The sequence below is a fragment of the Rissa tridactyla genome, unplaced genomic scaffold (assembly GCF_028500815.1).
Source record: "Rissa tridactyla isolate bRisTri1 unplaced genomic scaffold, bRisTri1.patW.cur.20221130 scaffold_769, whole genome shotgun sequence".
Lineage (NCBI taxonomy): Eukaryota > Metazoa > Chordata > Aves > Charadriiformes > Laridae > Rissa > Rissa tridactyla.
Window position 1 is genome coordinate 3,366 of NW_026529988.1, and position 16,317 is coordinate 19,682.

At 68.2% G+C, this 16,317-nt stretch overlaps 3 protein-coding genes across 3 annotated transcripts; 2 read left to right on the forward strand and 1 right to left on the reverse strand.

Moving 5' to 3' along the window:
- Nucleotides 1-227: 227 nt before the first annotated feature.
- Nucleotides 228-1,342, forward strand: LRRC61 (leucine rich repeat containing 61; the record flags this gene model as incomplete). Its single annotated transcript, XM_054187819.1, is given in 6 exon segments — nucleotides 228-287; nucleotides 289-369; nucleotides 371-436; nucleotides 438-632; nucleotides 634-738; nucleotides 740-1,342. Coding segments are annotated over 6 exon segments (1,074 nt in total), but the record flags the coding sequence as incomplete, so codon positions are not given.
- A 236-nt stretch (nucleotides 1,343-1,578) lies between these two features.
- Nucleotides 1,579-5,070, reverse strand: RARRES2 (retinoic acid receptor responder 2). Its single transcript, XM_054187820.1, is given in 6 exon segments — nucleotides 1,579-1,768; nucleotides 2,039-2,181; nucleotides 3,188-3,301; nucleotides 3,574-3,678; nucleotides 4,856-4,936; nucleotides 4,938-5,070. Coding segments are annotated over 5 exon segments (498 nt in total). The 5' UTR covers nucleotides 5,022-5,070; the 3' UTR covers nucleotides 1,579-1,768; nucleotides 2,039-2,067.
- A 6,275-nt stretch (nucleotides 5,071-11,345) lies between these two features.
- Nucleotides 11,346-13,494, forward strand: REPIN1 (replication initiator 1). The gene is given in 6 exon segments (XM_054187817.1): nucleotides 11,346-11,567; nucleotides 11,664-11,725; nucleotides 11,933-12,096; nucleotides 12,425-12,690; nucleotides 12,692-12,916; nucleotides 12,919-13,494. Coding segments are annotated over 6 exon segments (1,377 nt in total). The 3' UTR covers nucleotides 13,357-13,494.
- Nucleotides 13,495-16,317: the final 2,823 nt, after the last annotated feature.

The following is a 16,317-nucleotide window of genomic DNA, read 5'->3' on the forward strand; positions in this document are numbered from 1 at the left end:
GGTGTGCCCCACACATGTCCCTGCACCCGCAGGACACCCCACGGATGTGCCCCACACGTGTCCCCGCACCCCAGGGCCCCCCCACAGCCAAGCCGTGCCTGAGCCGTGCCGGGGTCCCCTCACTCTCTGTCCCCCCGCAGCTGCGGGACCCGAGCGGATCCGTGTCCCACCCCCCCATCCAGGATGGAGGGGCGCGAGAGACGGGAGAGGAGGAGGAGGAGGAGGAGGAGGAGGAGGAGGAGGAGGAGGAGGAGGAGGAGGAGGAGGAGGAGGGGGTGCGCATCACCCCCCCAGCTGCTGAAGGCCAGCACGGGGGAGTTCGCCCTGGAGTCCATCCTGCTGCTGCGGCTGCGGGGCCGCGGCATCGCCCCACCTGGGCTGCCTGGGCGACTGCGCCAACCTGGAATGGCTGGACCTTTCCGGCAACGCCATCGCCCAGTTTGGGTCCATTGGCTTCCCTCAAATCCCTCACCGTCCTCAACCTGGCCCGGAATCGCGTGGCCAGCCTGGAACCCCTGGGTTCTTGCCAAAATCTCCAAAGCCTCAACGTAGCCGGCAACCGGGTGAGCAGCCTCCAGCAGCTGCGGTGCCTGACGGGGCTGCGGCGCCTGGAGAGCCTGCGCCTACGCGATCCCCCTCGCCCGTTTGGCCAACCCCCTCTGCGTCACCGCACCCCCGGCGTATCGCGCCGCTTTGGCCGACATGTTCCCCGGCCTCAAAGCCATCGACGGCGAGCGGTTTGTCGGGTCGCGGGAGCGAGTTTTACCAGCTTTGCCGGGATCTCGACAGCTCGCTGGGACGCGGCGGCAGCGGCGGCAACGCCGGCGCCGGTCCGGAAGCGCCTCGAGCGGCTCAGCCTTGGGTGGAAGCGGGTTTTTGGGAACCGCGGCCGCCCCGGCGTAGCTCCATCATGGAAGAAGCCTACAAGCAGTTCGGGGAAGTGCTGCAGGAATGCCGGGAGCTGAGCCGGCGCGCCGACGACACCATCGCCCAGGCGGAACGGGCGCTCAGCAGCCGCCCCGACCCCCAATTCCTTCGTCTTCTGAGCCACGAGACCCCGGCCCCGGTCCCCATGCCACCCACCACCCTGGAACCGCCGTCACCGAAGAGGACGCCGGAGGAGCCGCGAGGAATCCGGAGCAGCAACAGACATAGCCGGGGACACGCCATCAACCCCGGGGGCTCTGGGATGGGGAACCGGGGCAGGAGCAGAGATGTCCTTAGGGAATTTGGAGCCATCCCCGAGTTCTCCAGCCCGGAGGGGAGACTTGTGGGGCTGTGGAGGCCCGCGGGTGGGGACAGGTGACATCGTGGGGGACCGGGGGACGTGGCGAGGTTGTGCAGTAAAAGGCGTGCCGTCCTCAAAAATCCCTCTCTCTACCGCATCGTCCTGGGCCCGGGGCCGGGACTCGCCTCTACCCATTGCTCTGCCTGGACCCACCGCGTCCCCGTCCCTCCTCCTGGGACAAGGGACAAGGGGGGTGACGCACCCGGTGGGCGGAGCTGGCGCGGAGCCCCCGCAACAGGCGGGACGTGGGGCTGAGCCCCCTCCCACGATCCCCGGTGGGAATAACAGCGGAGATAGCAGGAGCCAGAGCTGGGGTTTACTGGTGAGCTGGGGGGCGGCGGGGGGGGGGGGACACACACGCACACATCCAGGACCCTCCGTCGGTGACGCGGTGCTGGGGGGGGTGGCAGGCGCAGGGCGGGGGGAGGACGGGCCAGTCCCCTGTGGCAGCGTTCCGTCTCCTCGGGGCTGGCGGTGGGCCTGGAGAGGGGACACAGGGAGGGGCTGGTGGCAGGAGGAACCCCCCCCTACACGCACACACACACCCCCCGTGACTTTGTCCCTGTCCCCAGGGCCAGCGCTCCCCAGGGCCAGCGCGCCCCCGGAGGCGGCAGACCTGGCTGGAGATGTCCTTGGTGTGGCGTGGGGGGGTGTTCTCCCAGCCAAGGACAGCCCCCAGCACAGTGCGGGGGGGGACCCCGGCGGGGCTGCGTGTCCCCCACCCCAGCCCCCCCGGTCGCCAGCACCTACCGTGTGGGGACGTGGGGACGTCCGGCCACCTAAGCTGGCAGCCCCATGGAGAAGGCGTACATGCCGGGGAGGTAGAGCGCGTCCGTCGCCTTGCCGGCCTCTTCCACCGCCCGGCACTCCGCCTCGTCGCGCTGCTTGATCTCCTGCGGGGCAGAGGAGGGGGGGGGCTGGCACCCACCACGGCACCGCGAGGGTCCTGGCAGGGACTGGCACCCACGATAGCACCAGGAGGGTCCCGGCGGGGGCTGGCACCCACCACACCACCACGAGGGCCCTGGAAGCCAGTGGGGACCCACCACAGCACCGTGAAGGTCCCAGTGGGGACTGGCACCCCACCATGGCACCAGGAGGGGTCCCGGCAGGGGCTGGCACCCCCCCACGGCACCAGGAGGGTCCTGGCAGCTGGTGGGGACCCCATCACAGCACCGCGAGGGGCCCGGTGGGGGGCTGGCACCCACCACGGCACCACAAGGGTCCCAGTGGGAGCTGGGACCCCACCACGGCACCAGGAGGGTCCTGGCAGCTGGTGGGGACCCATCTTGGCACCCACAAGAGTCCCGGGCGGGGGCTGGCACCCCACCATGGCACCGTGAGGGTCCTGGCAGTTGGGGGGGGACCCATCATGGCACCACAAGGGGCCCGGTGGCAGCTGGCACCCCACCAGAGCACCGCAAGGGTCACGGGAGGGGGCTGGCACCCCACCACGGCACCACAAGGGGTCCCAGTGGGGGCTGGCACCCACCACGGCACCAGGAGGGTCCTGGCAGTTGGTGGGGACCCATCACGGCACCGCGAGGGTCACCGTAGGGGCTGGCACCCACCACGGCACCAGGAGGGGTCCTGGCAGTTGGTGGGGACCCCACCACGGCACCCGCGAGGGGCCCAGCGGGGACTCACACCCACCACGGCACCACAAGGGTCCTGGCAGCTGGTGGGGACCCATCACAGCACCGCGAGGGTCCTGGCAGGGACTGGCACCCACCATGGCACCAGGAGCGTCCTGGCAGTTGGTGGGGACCCATCTTGGCACCCACAAGGGGCCCGGTGGGGGCTGGCACCCACCACGGCACCGCAAGGGTCACGGCAGGGGCTGGCACCCCACCAGGGCATCCCGAGCCAGCGGGGACCCGCGCCGGTAGCCCAGGGGACAAACTCACCTTCACCCGCCATGTGATGGCTGGGGCCGCAGTTGTGGTACTTGTCCAGCACCTTGGGGACATCGCCGTGGTCAAACTTGTAGCAAGCCACGCAGACAGGCTTCCTCTGGGGACACAGCAGGGCCTGTCACCACCCGCTCCCCCGGGGGACACCCGCCGGCTCCCGGCCAGCCCCCTGCCCTGCCGGGCCTGGGGACATCCACGCCACACCGCCGCTGCCAGGAACCATCGTCACCTCCCCCGGCACAGGCGGCAGCACGGCGGAGGGGATGGAGGGCGGGGGGGACGGGGGGTGTCCGGGGGAGGCAGAGGTGCGCTGTCCCCCACGGGATGTGACCCCCAGGGAAGGGGCGGCGGCGTCCGGCGTCCCCGACTCACCCGGTTCTCCAGGGTGCGGCAGTTCTGGGGCCGCGGTGCCCGCTTGCCGCAGGCCGTCTGCACCAGGCTGAGCCGCAGCTGGACAAACGTCCCCGAGGGATCTTCCTGGGGGGACAAGGGGGACAGGCCGTCAGCCGCCGGCGGCTCCCAACACGGGCCGGCGGCCCGAACCGGAGGGTCCCTGGAATCCCCAGCCCCTCCCGAGGAACGGGAGCATCCCAGCCGTCGGTGCTCCCGGCTGCGCCGCGATGGCCGGGCACCAGCAGCCGCTGGCCCCGTGGCCACCGCGGGTTAATGAGTAGCTGAGCCCCCGCCAGCCCCTGCCCTCCCTGTCCCCAGTGACCGGCCTGCTCTGTCCCTGCCAATGGGTCTGTCCCCACACCCAGCCACCTCCCGGCTCTGGGACACCCCAGCAGCCACCACCCCTCCCTCCATGATGCCCCGGCACCCGCTGTCCCCTCCTCTGCGACACCCCCGGCACCCTGCGCCTCCTCCATGACACCCCCGGCACCCCGCTGTCCCCTCCTCCATGACACCCCAGCACCCACCGTCCCCCTCCCTCCGTGACACCCCGCCACCGATCCCCTCCTCTCGTGACACCCCGGCACCCACCACCACCCCCTCCATGAAACCGCAGCACCCACCGTCCCCTCCTTCTGGGACACCCCAGCACCCAGACCCCCCCACACTCTGTGACAGGGCACCTCCTGGCACCCACCAACACCTCTTCTGTGACACCCCAGCACCCACCCCCCCTCCATGACACCCAGGCATCCACCATCCCCTCCCTCTGGGCCACCCCAGCACCCACCCCCTCCCTCCGTGACACCCTGACACCCACCAACACCTTCTCTGTGACACCCCAGCACCCACGTCACCTCCCTGTGGGCCACCCCAGCACCCCCCCCCATGACATCCCAGCACCCACCGTCACCCCTCCATGACACCCCAGCACCCATCCCCTCCCTCCGGGACACCCTGACACCCACCAACATCTTCTCTGTGACACCCCAGCACCCAGTTCCCCCTCCGGGACACCCCAGCACCCACCGTCACCCCCTCCATGACACCCCAACGCCCACCCCCCCCCCCATGACACCCTGGCACTGCCCCCCTCCTCCATGACACCCCAGCACCCAACTCCCCGCTCCGTGACACCCCAGCACCCACCGCCCCCTCCCCTCCGTGACACCCCGACCCCCCCAGGTCCCGGCCCAGGCCTTCGGCCGCCATCCAACCCCCCCCCCCCACACACACCCCCACCCCCCCCCGGCTCACGCACCCTCTCCACAACCCCCTCCACCGCCCGCTCCCTGAAGAGGGCCTGGACGCTGCTGCGGCCATGGAAGGCCTCCAGCACCTCCCCGCACCACCCGCCGCTGCAGCGGCGAGGGGCCGGCGGCCACCATGGCCACCAGGCCCAGGCAGAGGGCTAGCGGGAACCTCATCCCTGCGGCCGGGCCGGGGTTGGGGGAAGGGGGGGGGGAAAAAAGGGCTGCCTGACCCCGGCGAGCCTCACGGATCGGGGCTGCGCTCGGTCATTAACCGATTTCCTGGGAACTGCCCTCTTTTTCCGCCCCCGGGGGCGGCCAGGCCTCCTCCCCCCCCCCCCCCCTCCCCGGGAGCGGGAGGCGGGGGAGGGGGGTGGCGGAAGGACTAAAGTCCCCAAAACAAAGTCCAACGGGCCACGGTGTCCCCATCCCCCCCCCCGCGGTGTCCCTTCCCCCCCCCGCCGTGTCCCTGTGTGTGTGTGTGCGTGTCGTGTCCGTCCCCTTCCCCGTTAGGGCCGGTACCGGGAAAATGGCGGCGGGGGGAAATGGCGGCGGGGAGGTGGGTGGGGGGACGGGGGGACACTCTGGCCCACCGCGGGGGTAGCGGGGGGGAACGGCCACTCTATGGTGGCGCCGGGGGGCGCTCTGGCCGAGCGGCTCGATGGTGCCGGCAGGGGGCGCTGCCGCCGCCGCTCCCCCTCCCAACCCGCGGCTGACCCGGAAGTGCTCCGGGAAAGCGGTGGGCGGAGCCTCTCCGCCGCCACCTCTCCTCCTCCTCCTCCTCCTCCTCCTCCCCCCCCTCCTCCCGCCGCCGCCGGGTTGACGTCATCGCCGCCACGACGTCATCGCGTGGCGGGACATCGTCCACCCGTGAGTTTCTCCGCGGGGGGGGGGGGGGGGGGGCGGGAGGCCTCGGGGCCTGGTGGCGGGGTTACGGTGAGGGGCCGGGCCTGTGGGGCTCCGGTGAGGCCTAGTAGGCCTCGAGGCCCTGCCCGCACCCACACCGCTGCCTGTACCCCCAGCCACCCCCCTGCCCGCACCCCTGCCCGCACCGCTACCCCTGCCTGCACCCCTGCCTGCACCCCAACCCCTGCCTGCACCCCTGCCTGCACTGCTACCCCTGCCTGCACCCCTGCCTGCACCCCAACCCCTGCCCGCACCCCTGCCCGCACCCCTGCCCGCACCCCTGCCTGCACCCCAACCCCTGCCCGCACCCCTGCCTGCACCGCTACCCCTACCCACACCCCTGCCTTCACCCCTGCCTGCACCCTGCCTTCACCCCTGCCTGCACCCCTGCCCCTGCCTGCACCCCAGCCCCCTGCCTGCACCCTGCCTTCACCCCTGCCTGCACCCCTGCCCCTGCCTGCACCCTGCCTTCATCCCTGCCTTCACCCCTGCCTGTACCCCTGCCCCTGCCTGCACCCTGCCTGCACCCCTGCCTGCACCCCTGCCCCTGCCTGCACCCCTGCCTTCATCCCTGCCTGCACCCCTGCCCCTGCCAGCACCCCTGCCCCTGCCTGCACCGCTGCCCCTGCCTGCACCCCTGCCTGCACACCCTGCCCCTGCCAGCACCCCTGCCCGCACCGCTTACCCCTGCCTGCACCCCTGCCCGCACCGCTACCCCTGCCTGCACCCCTGCCTGCACCCCTGCCTGCACCCCTGCCCCTGCCTGCACCGCTGCCCCTGCCTGCACCCCTGCCTGCATCTCTACCCCTGCCTGACCACGGCAGCACCGGCTGCGTAACCGGCCCCGGGGAGCGACGCGGCCCAGTTAAGTAGGGCTGAGCCGGCCACAGGATCGTCAGCGCCCGGTGGGACTTAACGATCAGGAGCTAACGAGGCTTGGCGTGGTGGAGAGGCGCCTCCCGTGATCCCACGGGACGTGTGCCCTGATGGGTGTCCGCACCGGAGGATCCTGAGTCCCGGAATGCAGCACACCCCCACGGCGGGTTGGGATGCCAGCTCCTCTCGCCAGCCGGTTTCCAAAACTTTAGCTCTGATTAAAGCCGAGCCTTCGTGAAAGCGTCCCGAGCGCCGCCGGGGCTTTGAAAGGGGGGATGTGGGGCTCGGCGCGGCCGTTTTTGCCCCCTTAACCCCCTCCTCGAGGCACCGTGCCCCGCGTGGGGTGCTCGGAGAGGAGGGGACGGACCGGGGCGCCCGCGGAGAAGGCGGGCGAGGTTTTCCTTTCCCACCCAAACTGGGCAGGAGGCGTTTTCCTGGTGGATCTCTGACGGGGTTTTGGGGGATTTTGGTCGGGGCGACCCTCGCTTCGTAGAATCACAGACTGGTTTGGGTTGGAAGAGACCTTGAAAGATCATCCCGTTCCGACCCTCTTCCCTGGGGCAGGGACGCCGCGGGGGACACCGGGGGACTTCCCCGCGACACGGGAGCGGGCCGGGCTGTGCCTTTGCTTTCGCCAGGCTGGCTCTCGGCTGCCGGGAGCTGCCCGTTCCCCGTCCTCGAGGCCGCCGGCAACGCTTGGCGTGCGGCGACGGGCCTCTTGGTGTTGGACTACAAATCCCAGTAGCGCTGCCTGCGCTGCCTGCGCTGCCTGCGGGGAAGCTTTTACCGTAAACAGAATGAATCCGGGCCAGACCCCGGGGTCAGCGCCTTCCTCTCCCCTAAAATAACTGGGAGGAGGAGGAGGAGGAGGAAGAGGGATACAGAAGGCAGCGGAGCCTCTGGCGAGGCGGCCCAGCTCCTCCCCAGCGTGCCCCCGCCGCTCTCTCCCCGCTCACCGGCTCCTCTCTCTCGCCCTCCCAGGGACCCGCAGCAGCCATTTGGAGGAAGTCGAGGGGGGGAAGATCGGAGAAGGTGGCGGAAGGCGGAGGGGAAGGACAGCCACCGCCCCGCTCTCTCCCCCGGAGCTGATGTCCTCGTCCCCTCGCCGGGCGGCCCCGAGGGGAGCCATGTCTGCAGGGGAGCGCCCCAGGTACGCGCGGATTTGGGGAGGTGTTGGTGGGGGGGGGGGTGGGGGGCAGCAGCTTCTCCATCCCCAGGGAAAGGCCGGAGCGGGGCCAGCTCTGCCCGCGTCCCTCCGCGCCAGGCGGGAGGGAACCCCCTCTTTTCGTCCTCTGACATTTTGAAGGGGGGGCGTTGGGGTTTTCCCAGGGCCTGGGAGCTTTTCTGGTGCTTTTCTCCTCCTCGTTTGGAAATACCGAGGCCCCGAGGAGCCGCCCCGAGCCCCCCCTGCGAGACTTTTTCTTTTAAATTGGCGCTTCTTAAAGTTACGGCAGCGCGGGCTGGGCTCCCTGTCTCCTGCCATCTGCTCTCCTCGCGCTCCTGCCAAGCTACGGAGGGGTTTTGAAGGAAGAAGAGAGGAATCCTGGGGCAGATTGGGTGTCGAGCTTCCCGGGAAAAGCTGCTTTGGCTCCTTCGGGAGATTTCCTCCTTCAGTCCCGGATCCCGGCTGGGTTGGGGAGCGGGGCTGGGAGATCGCACCCAGGCGAGGGGATCCGCTTGGGAACCGAGCGATCTCTTTGGAGGGGGTGGTGAGCGTTTTGCTTCTGCCCGTTGTGAGCTCTGCTGGAGGCTCGCTGTCAGGCGATGCTCACGCTCACGGGGGAAACTGAGGCGCGGAGGAGAAGCAGCTTTCCTGCGCCGAAACAAGCCGGTGGCAAAGCGGGAGGTGTCACCCCCAGCCCCTGTCCTGCCCTCCTGCGTCTCTTCCCGCCTGCACCCCCTGCTCCTGCTCCTTTCCCGAAGGATTGAAGCTGCCTTCGGGATTTCGACCCCGCCGCATCCAGGGGCTCGGGGGCAGCAGTGCCCAGCGTTTGGGCAGAACCAGCCCTTCCATCCACCTCCTCCGGTGCCCGGACAGCTTTTCCCAGCCCTCCGCGGGGAAAAGGGCCTGGGATTTCTGCCGGCTGCGCTGTTGCGGATGCGGAGCCCGAGGGGGAATGCCTCGGCGGTGATCCCGCAGAGCCAGGACCCCCCTCGAGGGTTTGCGGAGGGCGCGGGTGTGTAAAGTGTCACCCCCGGCGAGGCGTACGCCCCCTTCGCCGTGGGGCAGGTCTCGCTGGTGGCGGCCCGTGGGCGTTGGGCGTTCATCCGAAAGCCCACCGCCCCGTCCGTCGGATCACAGAATCAGCGAGGTTGGGAAAAAAAAAAGATGGTGGAGTCCAACCGTTAGCCCGGCGCTGCCGAGCCCACCGCTACCCCGCGTCCCTCGGCACCGGCTTTTAAATCCCCCCAGGGATGGCGACTCCCCCCGCTGCCCTGGGCAGCCTCTTCCAACGCTCCACAACCCTTTCCGGGAAGAAATTTGTCCTAATATCCATCCTAAACCTCCCCTGGCGCAACTTGAGGCTGTTTCCTCTTGTCCCATGGCCTGTTCCTTGGGAGAAGAGCCCGACCCCCCCCGGCTACCCCCTCCTTTCAGGGAGCTGTGGAGAGCGAGGAGGTCTCCCCTCAGCCCCCTTTTCTCCAGGCTGAACACCCCCAGCTCCCTCAGCCACTCCTCACAAGACTCCTGCTCCAGACCCCTCACCAGCTCCGGTGCCCTTCTCCGGACTCGCTCCAGCCCCTCCGTGTCTTTTCTTGGCGTGAGGGGCCCAAAACTGGACGCGGCCCTCGAGGTGGGGCCTCACCAGTGCCCAGGACAGGGGGGACCGTCGCTGCCGCCGCTGAAAAAAAACCCGTAGAAACGAATCCTTCCCCCCCCCAAAAAAAAAAAGCCGTGGCGACGTGCTGACAACGCTTCTCCTCTCTCCCGACCCAGCCCGCCCACGCCCTGAACCTGCTCCCTTACCCCAGGCTGAGCGAGGTGCCGAGAGCCGGACCCGAGCTGGATGCTGTGGGTGCCGAGATCCCGTCCGACCCCCTGCACAGGTGAGTGTCGGGGACGGCACCGCGCCGGGCGGGATTCGCCGACGCGGGAGAGGGGTTCGGGGACGCGTTTGCGGTGTTCTCCGGGGTCCAGCCCGTCCTGCCCTAACACCGAGTCCGACTGACTGCCGGCGACGGTCTCCTCTTGACCGGTGCAGGGGGTGACACAAATAGCGTATGTAAATGTATGCAAATGCAGAATCCCCAGCCTGGAGAAGGTCCTTCAGCCCCTCTGCTAAAGATGGAGGCTTCTCTTCTGCTTGGGAGGTTGGAATTAACGGCATTTTTGCGGTAGCCTTTGATATCCCGTGATAAAAGCCTCACGCGGGATCTGAGGATACCGGGGGGCGAGCGTGCGAAAGACCACGGAAAGAGGCGTTTTTCCAAGGAACGGCGCTTCTTCCCCACCTTTCGCCTTGCCAGGAGGAGGGAGCCCGGTGCTGGTATTTCCTTTTATCTTTAATTACACTTCAGGCAGCAGAAGCTTAAAATAGATGAAAGCGATGCCCCCGGGCTTCCTTCATTTTAGCTTATTTGTGAATTCGCCCGGGCGGCTCCAGCCTAACGAGGCCTGTGCCGAACGCGTGTTTCCCGGTGTGACGGTTAACGGTGACCGGCGGCTCTTCTCCCTTCCGCCAGGCTACAGATTTTTCAAGCCCGGTGGTTTGTTCGGGATTAAACAGTCGGAGGAGCCGTACCCCGAAGGCCAGCAGATGCAGGAGGAGAGCAAGATCCTCGTCAGCCCCTGCGCGGGTAGGTGCTCCCTGCGTCCCGGCGGAGGCTGTGGCAAGCCGGCCTGGTGGGGAATCTTCCTCTTGTGGGTAGAGGCCGTTTTGGGCTGGTCTATGACCATTTTAGGCCAGTTTGCAGCCATTTGGGGCCAGTCTATGACCATTTTAGGCCAGTTTGCAGCCATCTGGGGCCGGTCTATGACCATTTTAGGCCAGTTTGCAGCCATTTGGGACCAGTCTATGACCATTTTAGGCCAGTTCGCAGCCATTTGGGGCCAGTCTATGGCCATTTTAGGCCAGTTTGCAGCCATCTGGGGCCAGTCTATGGCCATTTTAGGCCAGTTTGCAGCCATTTGGGCCAGTCTATGGCCATTTTAGGCCAGTTTGCAGCCATTTGGGGCCAGTCTATGACCATTTTAGGCCAGTTTGCAGCCATTTGGGGCCAGTCTGTGGCCATTTTAGGCCAGTTTGCAGCCATTTGGTGCCGGTCTATGACCATTTTAGGCCAGTTTGCAGCCATTTGGGGCCAGTCTATGGCCATTTTAGGCCAGTTCGCAGCCATTTGGGGCCAGTTCGCAGCCACTTGGGGCCCGTTTTTGCCACTACTGCTGCCGCCAGCGCTGCTGTCAGCAAGTCAGGGGTGGAGCGGGCTCTGGGAAGGGTTCTCATCCCTGAGGGTGTGATGAGCTGCAATGATTTAGTTTTAAGTAGCCCCGCGAGGAGCGGGGAGTTGGACTCCACGATCCCTCTGGGTCCCTTCCAACTCGAGATATTCTCTGATTCTGCGAAAGACTCTTGCCATTAACGTCTTGAATCTTTTCGAAATCTAGTTGAGCCCGGCCGAGTGAATAAAGTCGAGCAGCCTGAGGAGAAACCCGGGGGAGCTGCCGGCTCCCTGGAGCTCTAATCCCGCAGCCGGCCGGCAGTTCCAGCCGCTGGTTCCATGGCGGGCAGCGTGCTCCCGAGCGGGGCGGGCATGGAGAGGGACGCCGCCGCCACCGCCGCCGCCGCCGCCGGCCTCAGCCCGCTCTCCACCCGAGTGGCCTGTTGGGTGCCGCAGCTCGGCGCCGGCCCTTTCCGCTGCGCCCAGTGCGGCAAAGGTTTCCGCCAGAAGCAAAGCCTCATCACTCACGAGAGGATCCACACCGGAGAGAAACCCCTACAGGTGCGGGGGATTGCGGGAAGAGCTTCAGCCAGCGGCCCAACCTCCTGACCCACCGCCCGGGTGCACACGGGGGAGCGCCCCTTCCCCTGCGCCCAGTGCGGCAAGAGCTTCAGCCAGAAGGGCCAACCTCCTGGCCCACCAACGCATCCACGCCGCCGGCGAGAAGGGGCTGGCGGGGGGCGAGCAAGAGGACGGGGCTTCCAGCAAGCCGATAGCTGCGATCCCAGCAGAGGAATTACCAGGAGGACACCCCTTTCGTCTGCCCCGAGTGCGGGAAGAGCTTCAGGCAGAAGCCCAACCTCATCACCCACCGCAGGATCCACACCGGGGAGCGGCCCTTCACCTGCTTCCTCTGCGGCCCGCAGCTTCAACCAGAAGACCAACCTGGTGACCCACTACCGGGTGCACACGGGGGAGCGTCCCTTCGCCTGCACCCAGTGCGGCAAACGCTTCACCCAGAAAACCAACCTGGTGACGCACCAGAGCACCCACACGGACCTCCGTCCCTACCCCTGCGGCAGTGCCAGAAGTGCTTCAAGGACAAAGTCTCCCTCAAAGCCCACCAGAAGACTCACGCCCCCCGCCAGCGCCGCTGCCCGGGCCGCAGCCCCGCCGCCGGCCTGCCCTACGGGCTGCCCCCACCCTGCTCCAACCCGGGGGGCCCGAGCAAGACGCCCCCTTCAGCCCCATGCCGCCGCTGCCCGTTCAGAAGATCCCCGAGGGCCAAGAGCTGTACTCGTGTACGGAGAAGAGCTTTTCCCCCCAAGGAGCCGCTCCTGCCGCACCAACAGCCCCCCCTGGGCGAGCAAAACCTTCCCCTGCGTCCAGTGCGGGGAGGGCTTTTGCCAGAAGGTGACTCTCCTCCGGCCGCAGCACGGTCCCGCCGCCGAGGCTCCCGGGGGTTGCGCGGCAGCCTTCAGCCACGGCCCGCACCTCCTGGGGCACCTGGGGGTGCAGCCCGTCCTGGGGGACGCCACCCCCCCGCCCTCCCCCGGCCCCCGGAGCGGAGAAACCCTTCATCTGTAACCAGTGCGGCAACAGCTTCGGCCTCTGGCTCTCCCTCGTGGCCCACCAGAAGACCCACGTCGGGCAGAAGTCCTACCCGTGCCCCGAGCACGAGAAAAGCTCCCGGCGACGAGCTGTCCCCCAAAACCCCCCAGGAGAAGGCGGCGGAAGGGAGGGCCTGGGTGTGCCCCGAGTGCGGGAGGAGCTTCGCCCAGTACGAGCGGTTGGTCAAGCACCGGCAAAACCACCGGGGCCGAGGGCCCTACCGCTGCGACGTCTGCGGGAAGAGGTTCAGCCTGAAAACCAACCTGGTGACCCACCAACGCATCCACACCGGCGAGCGGGCCCCTTCACCTGCGGCGTCTGCGGCCGGCGCTTCAACCAGAAGGGCAACCTGGTCACCCACTACCGCACGCACACCGGCGAGCGCCCCTTCGCCTGCACCCAGTGCGGCAAACGCTTCGCCCAGAAGCCCAACCTCATCGCCCCACCAGAAGACCCACACCGGCAGGCAGCCCTTCACCTGCCTGGAGTGTCCCAAACGCTTCAAGAGCAAACTCTCCCTGCGGGTCACACCAGCGCGTCCACGCGGCCGAACGACCCCAGAGCGAGCCGGGCCAGGCCCCCCGGCCTCCAAACCCACCCGGGGAGCCCCTACCCCTGCTCCCTCTGCGGGGAAACCTTCGAGGAACACGGGGAGCTTGCAGCTTCACCGGCAGGGCCACGCCGGCGAGCGACCGCACGCCTGCGCCGAGTGCGGCAAGCGGTTCCCGGCAGAAGGTGAATCTGGCCGTTCACCAGAGGACCCACACCGGCGAGCGGCCCTTCCGCTGCGCCGAGTGCGGGAAGGGGTTTTAGCCAGAAGGCTCACCTCCTCCGGCACCGCCGGACGCACGCCGGCGCCATCCCCCTCCTCCTGCTGCGAGGGAACCCTGTCCGGCGCACCAGGAAGAATCGGAAGGGAGCGGCGCTCCCTTGGGAAAGGCCTCGGAAGCCCCCGGCATGCTGCTCCCCCCCTGCTCCCGCGGAGCTGCTCACGGATCCTTGGCTCGGGAGGAGCTTCGGCCGACAGCGCAGCCCCCCACCAGACCGGAGAGCCCCTCCGGAGCGGCAGACATCCTCCTGCAGCTCATGCAGGAAGACCATCACCTGGTGGCCGGCTCCCACCACCCGCAGGAGGGACCGGCGGGCCCCTGCCCTTGTAAATGCACCGAGGGAGGGGAAGGTTTTGAGCCCCAAACCTCCCAGCCTGCCCCCCCAGTGCTGCTGCGCCGACTGCGTCGCCCAGCGCCAGCTCCTCCTGAAGCCCCAGCCCCGACTGCCGCGGGGAGCTCTGGGGCAAGTACGGCGCCTGCGGCAGAAGCTTCGAGGAGAAACGCGTCCTGCGAGTGCCCGAGAGAGCGCCCGGCGAAGAGAAACCCTCGCCCTGCCCCAGCTGCTTGTAACGGCGCCGGCCGAAAAACCTGCCCGCGGGCGAGGGGACTGCTCCTCGTCGGAGAGACACCAAACCTAAGGAGGCGGCGGCCGGCGCCCGGGGGATGCCCCATCGCTGACCGCAGGAGGCCGGCGCCGAGGGAACGGTGGAAAGGTGGTGGGGACTCGGGAATAAGGTGGCGGATTCGGGAAGAGGAGGCTCGGAGGACGCCCCAGGCGGGTTTCGGATGGGGTGAAGCAGGAGGAGAGGGTGGACTCGGACGCGTTGCGTCAGCTTTCCCGTCTCGTCAGCGTACCGAACGGAAGGAGGATCCCGGATCCGCCGCCTTTGCTCCTGCGGCGGCCGCACGGACCGTAGGGAGCGGGAAGAGCTCGGGAAGAGCTCGGCAATCCGGGATCCGTTGGCTTCAAAACCGCTCCCAGGCGTGCAGCCCGGGCAGGGCTGCCTGCTCCCGTCCCCCGGGTTCCACGCGCAGACCCGGAGGCAGCCGGGGGGGGCCGAGAGCTTCTCCCAGAACCCTCCGTCCTTCTCTTCCGACCTGGACGTCGTTCCACAAGGATGGCTTTGGGATGGGAGCTGAGACCAGGAGAGCTGGGGAGAGACGCCGGGGCCCTTCCTTGCCGATGCTCCCCCAGCCAACGCCGCGGCGTCCGGCTTCCCCCGGGATGGTGGTTGGGGTGGGGGGGGGACGGGGGGCGCGAAGCGGAGGAGAGTCGGGGTGAAGACGCACGGACGGGAAAACGGAAAACAGCCGGGAAAACGGCCTGGAAGCGTCTCGGCTCACCTCTGCTTCCAAAAAAGGAACCCGGGAGAAGCTTCTCCGAGTCCCGGAGGGGCCGTGCAGGGGGAGGGGGAGGGGGGGGAAAGTTTGGGGAGGGAGGGGGGAGGCGGGGGGGGGGGAGGGCGGGAGGCGGGGGGGCTGTCGCTTGTGCTTCTCTGCTTGCTCTGTGGATAATTTTTCCGACTCGCAGCTTTCGGGTCCTCGAGTAACGCGTGCGACCACCCCCCCAGGTAACGCGGCCGCGTCGGGCCTGGGGGGGGGGGGAAGCGGCGACGGCTGTAGGCCTCCGCCGCGGCAACTCCCGGTGAGTTTTTCCCCGCCGGCGTCCGCGTCCCGGCAGCGGCGCGGAGATGGCAGTTGCGCGCCGGGGGGCTCGTCACCGGCTCGTCGTCGGTTCCCAGGGCGAAAAAGCGCTTCGTCGGGCGCTCGGGGAGGAAGAAAACGGGAAGCGGGCGCTTCCGAGGACGGTCGGGCTTCGAAGCGCGTTTTAATCCCAAAAGGGGAAACGAATCTCGGGGCCGGGGACGGAAACTCGTCGTCCCCATCGTTTCCATCGTCCCCGTCGTCCGCGTGCCGGCGGTGGCGCAGGGACCGTGTCCTTGGTGGCAGACGCAAGGGATGGCGTTACCGCTGCCCAGCTACTCACCGGCGTTTTTTCGGGGGGGGGGGGGGAGGGAGGCGAGGGGGGGGGGAATATCCTAAAGGGGGGTGTCACCTGCCCCGGGGCTGGGGAGGGGACGGGGGGGGACACCGGGACGGTCACAACCGGAGCACGAAGCAACCGGGTGGGAGCCGCCTGGCAGAGGGGTCCCGGCACCCAAAAAATCTGGCAGGTTGGGGGTGGGCGTCAGCCCCCATCGTCGTCGTGTGTGTGTCCCCCCCCGTGTCCCCCCCCCCCCCGGGGCAGACACCCCCCTCCCCTCCCCTCCCAGCAGCATTTCGGGTCCTGGCAATTCTATTTTTTTGAGGTTATTTAAAATAAAAGCTTTCTCACAGCGGGCTCCTGGGAAGGGTCGGGGTCGGGGCGCTCGCGGGGAGGGGGACGGTGGGGGGGGGGGACGACGGGGGGGTGGGGTGTCTCGTCCCCGCGTCCGCTTGGCTCTTCTCGTTTTCTCGGGGGGTTTAACGGATGGGGTCGCCGCCGGCCGGAGCGCTCCTGGCTTTTCCGGCTCCTGGCCAAAAAAGCTGGGATAGGAAGAGGGAAAACGGGCGGGATTGGCAGAAAAGAAGCAAAAAAAAAAAAAACAAACCCCAAACGCGATGAATTTTAGCAGTTTTTAGGGGCCGGAGGGAACCTGGGGAAGGGGGTGTTTTTTTTTTGCGCGAAAACTGGGTGAGGTTCAACCAGGCCGAGCGCGGGGCTGAGTTGGGGGGGCGGGGGGGGGGGTGGGACCTTGGAGCCCCCTTCCAGTCCCTCAAGGGGATCCAGGAAAAATGGGGGGGGGACGGGGACACCCTGGATCGGGGACGGGGACGCCGGCATCCCACCGTGGGGTGAGTTTGGTGGGGGGGGGGGGGGGGTAGTGTGC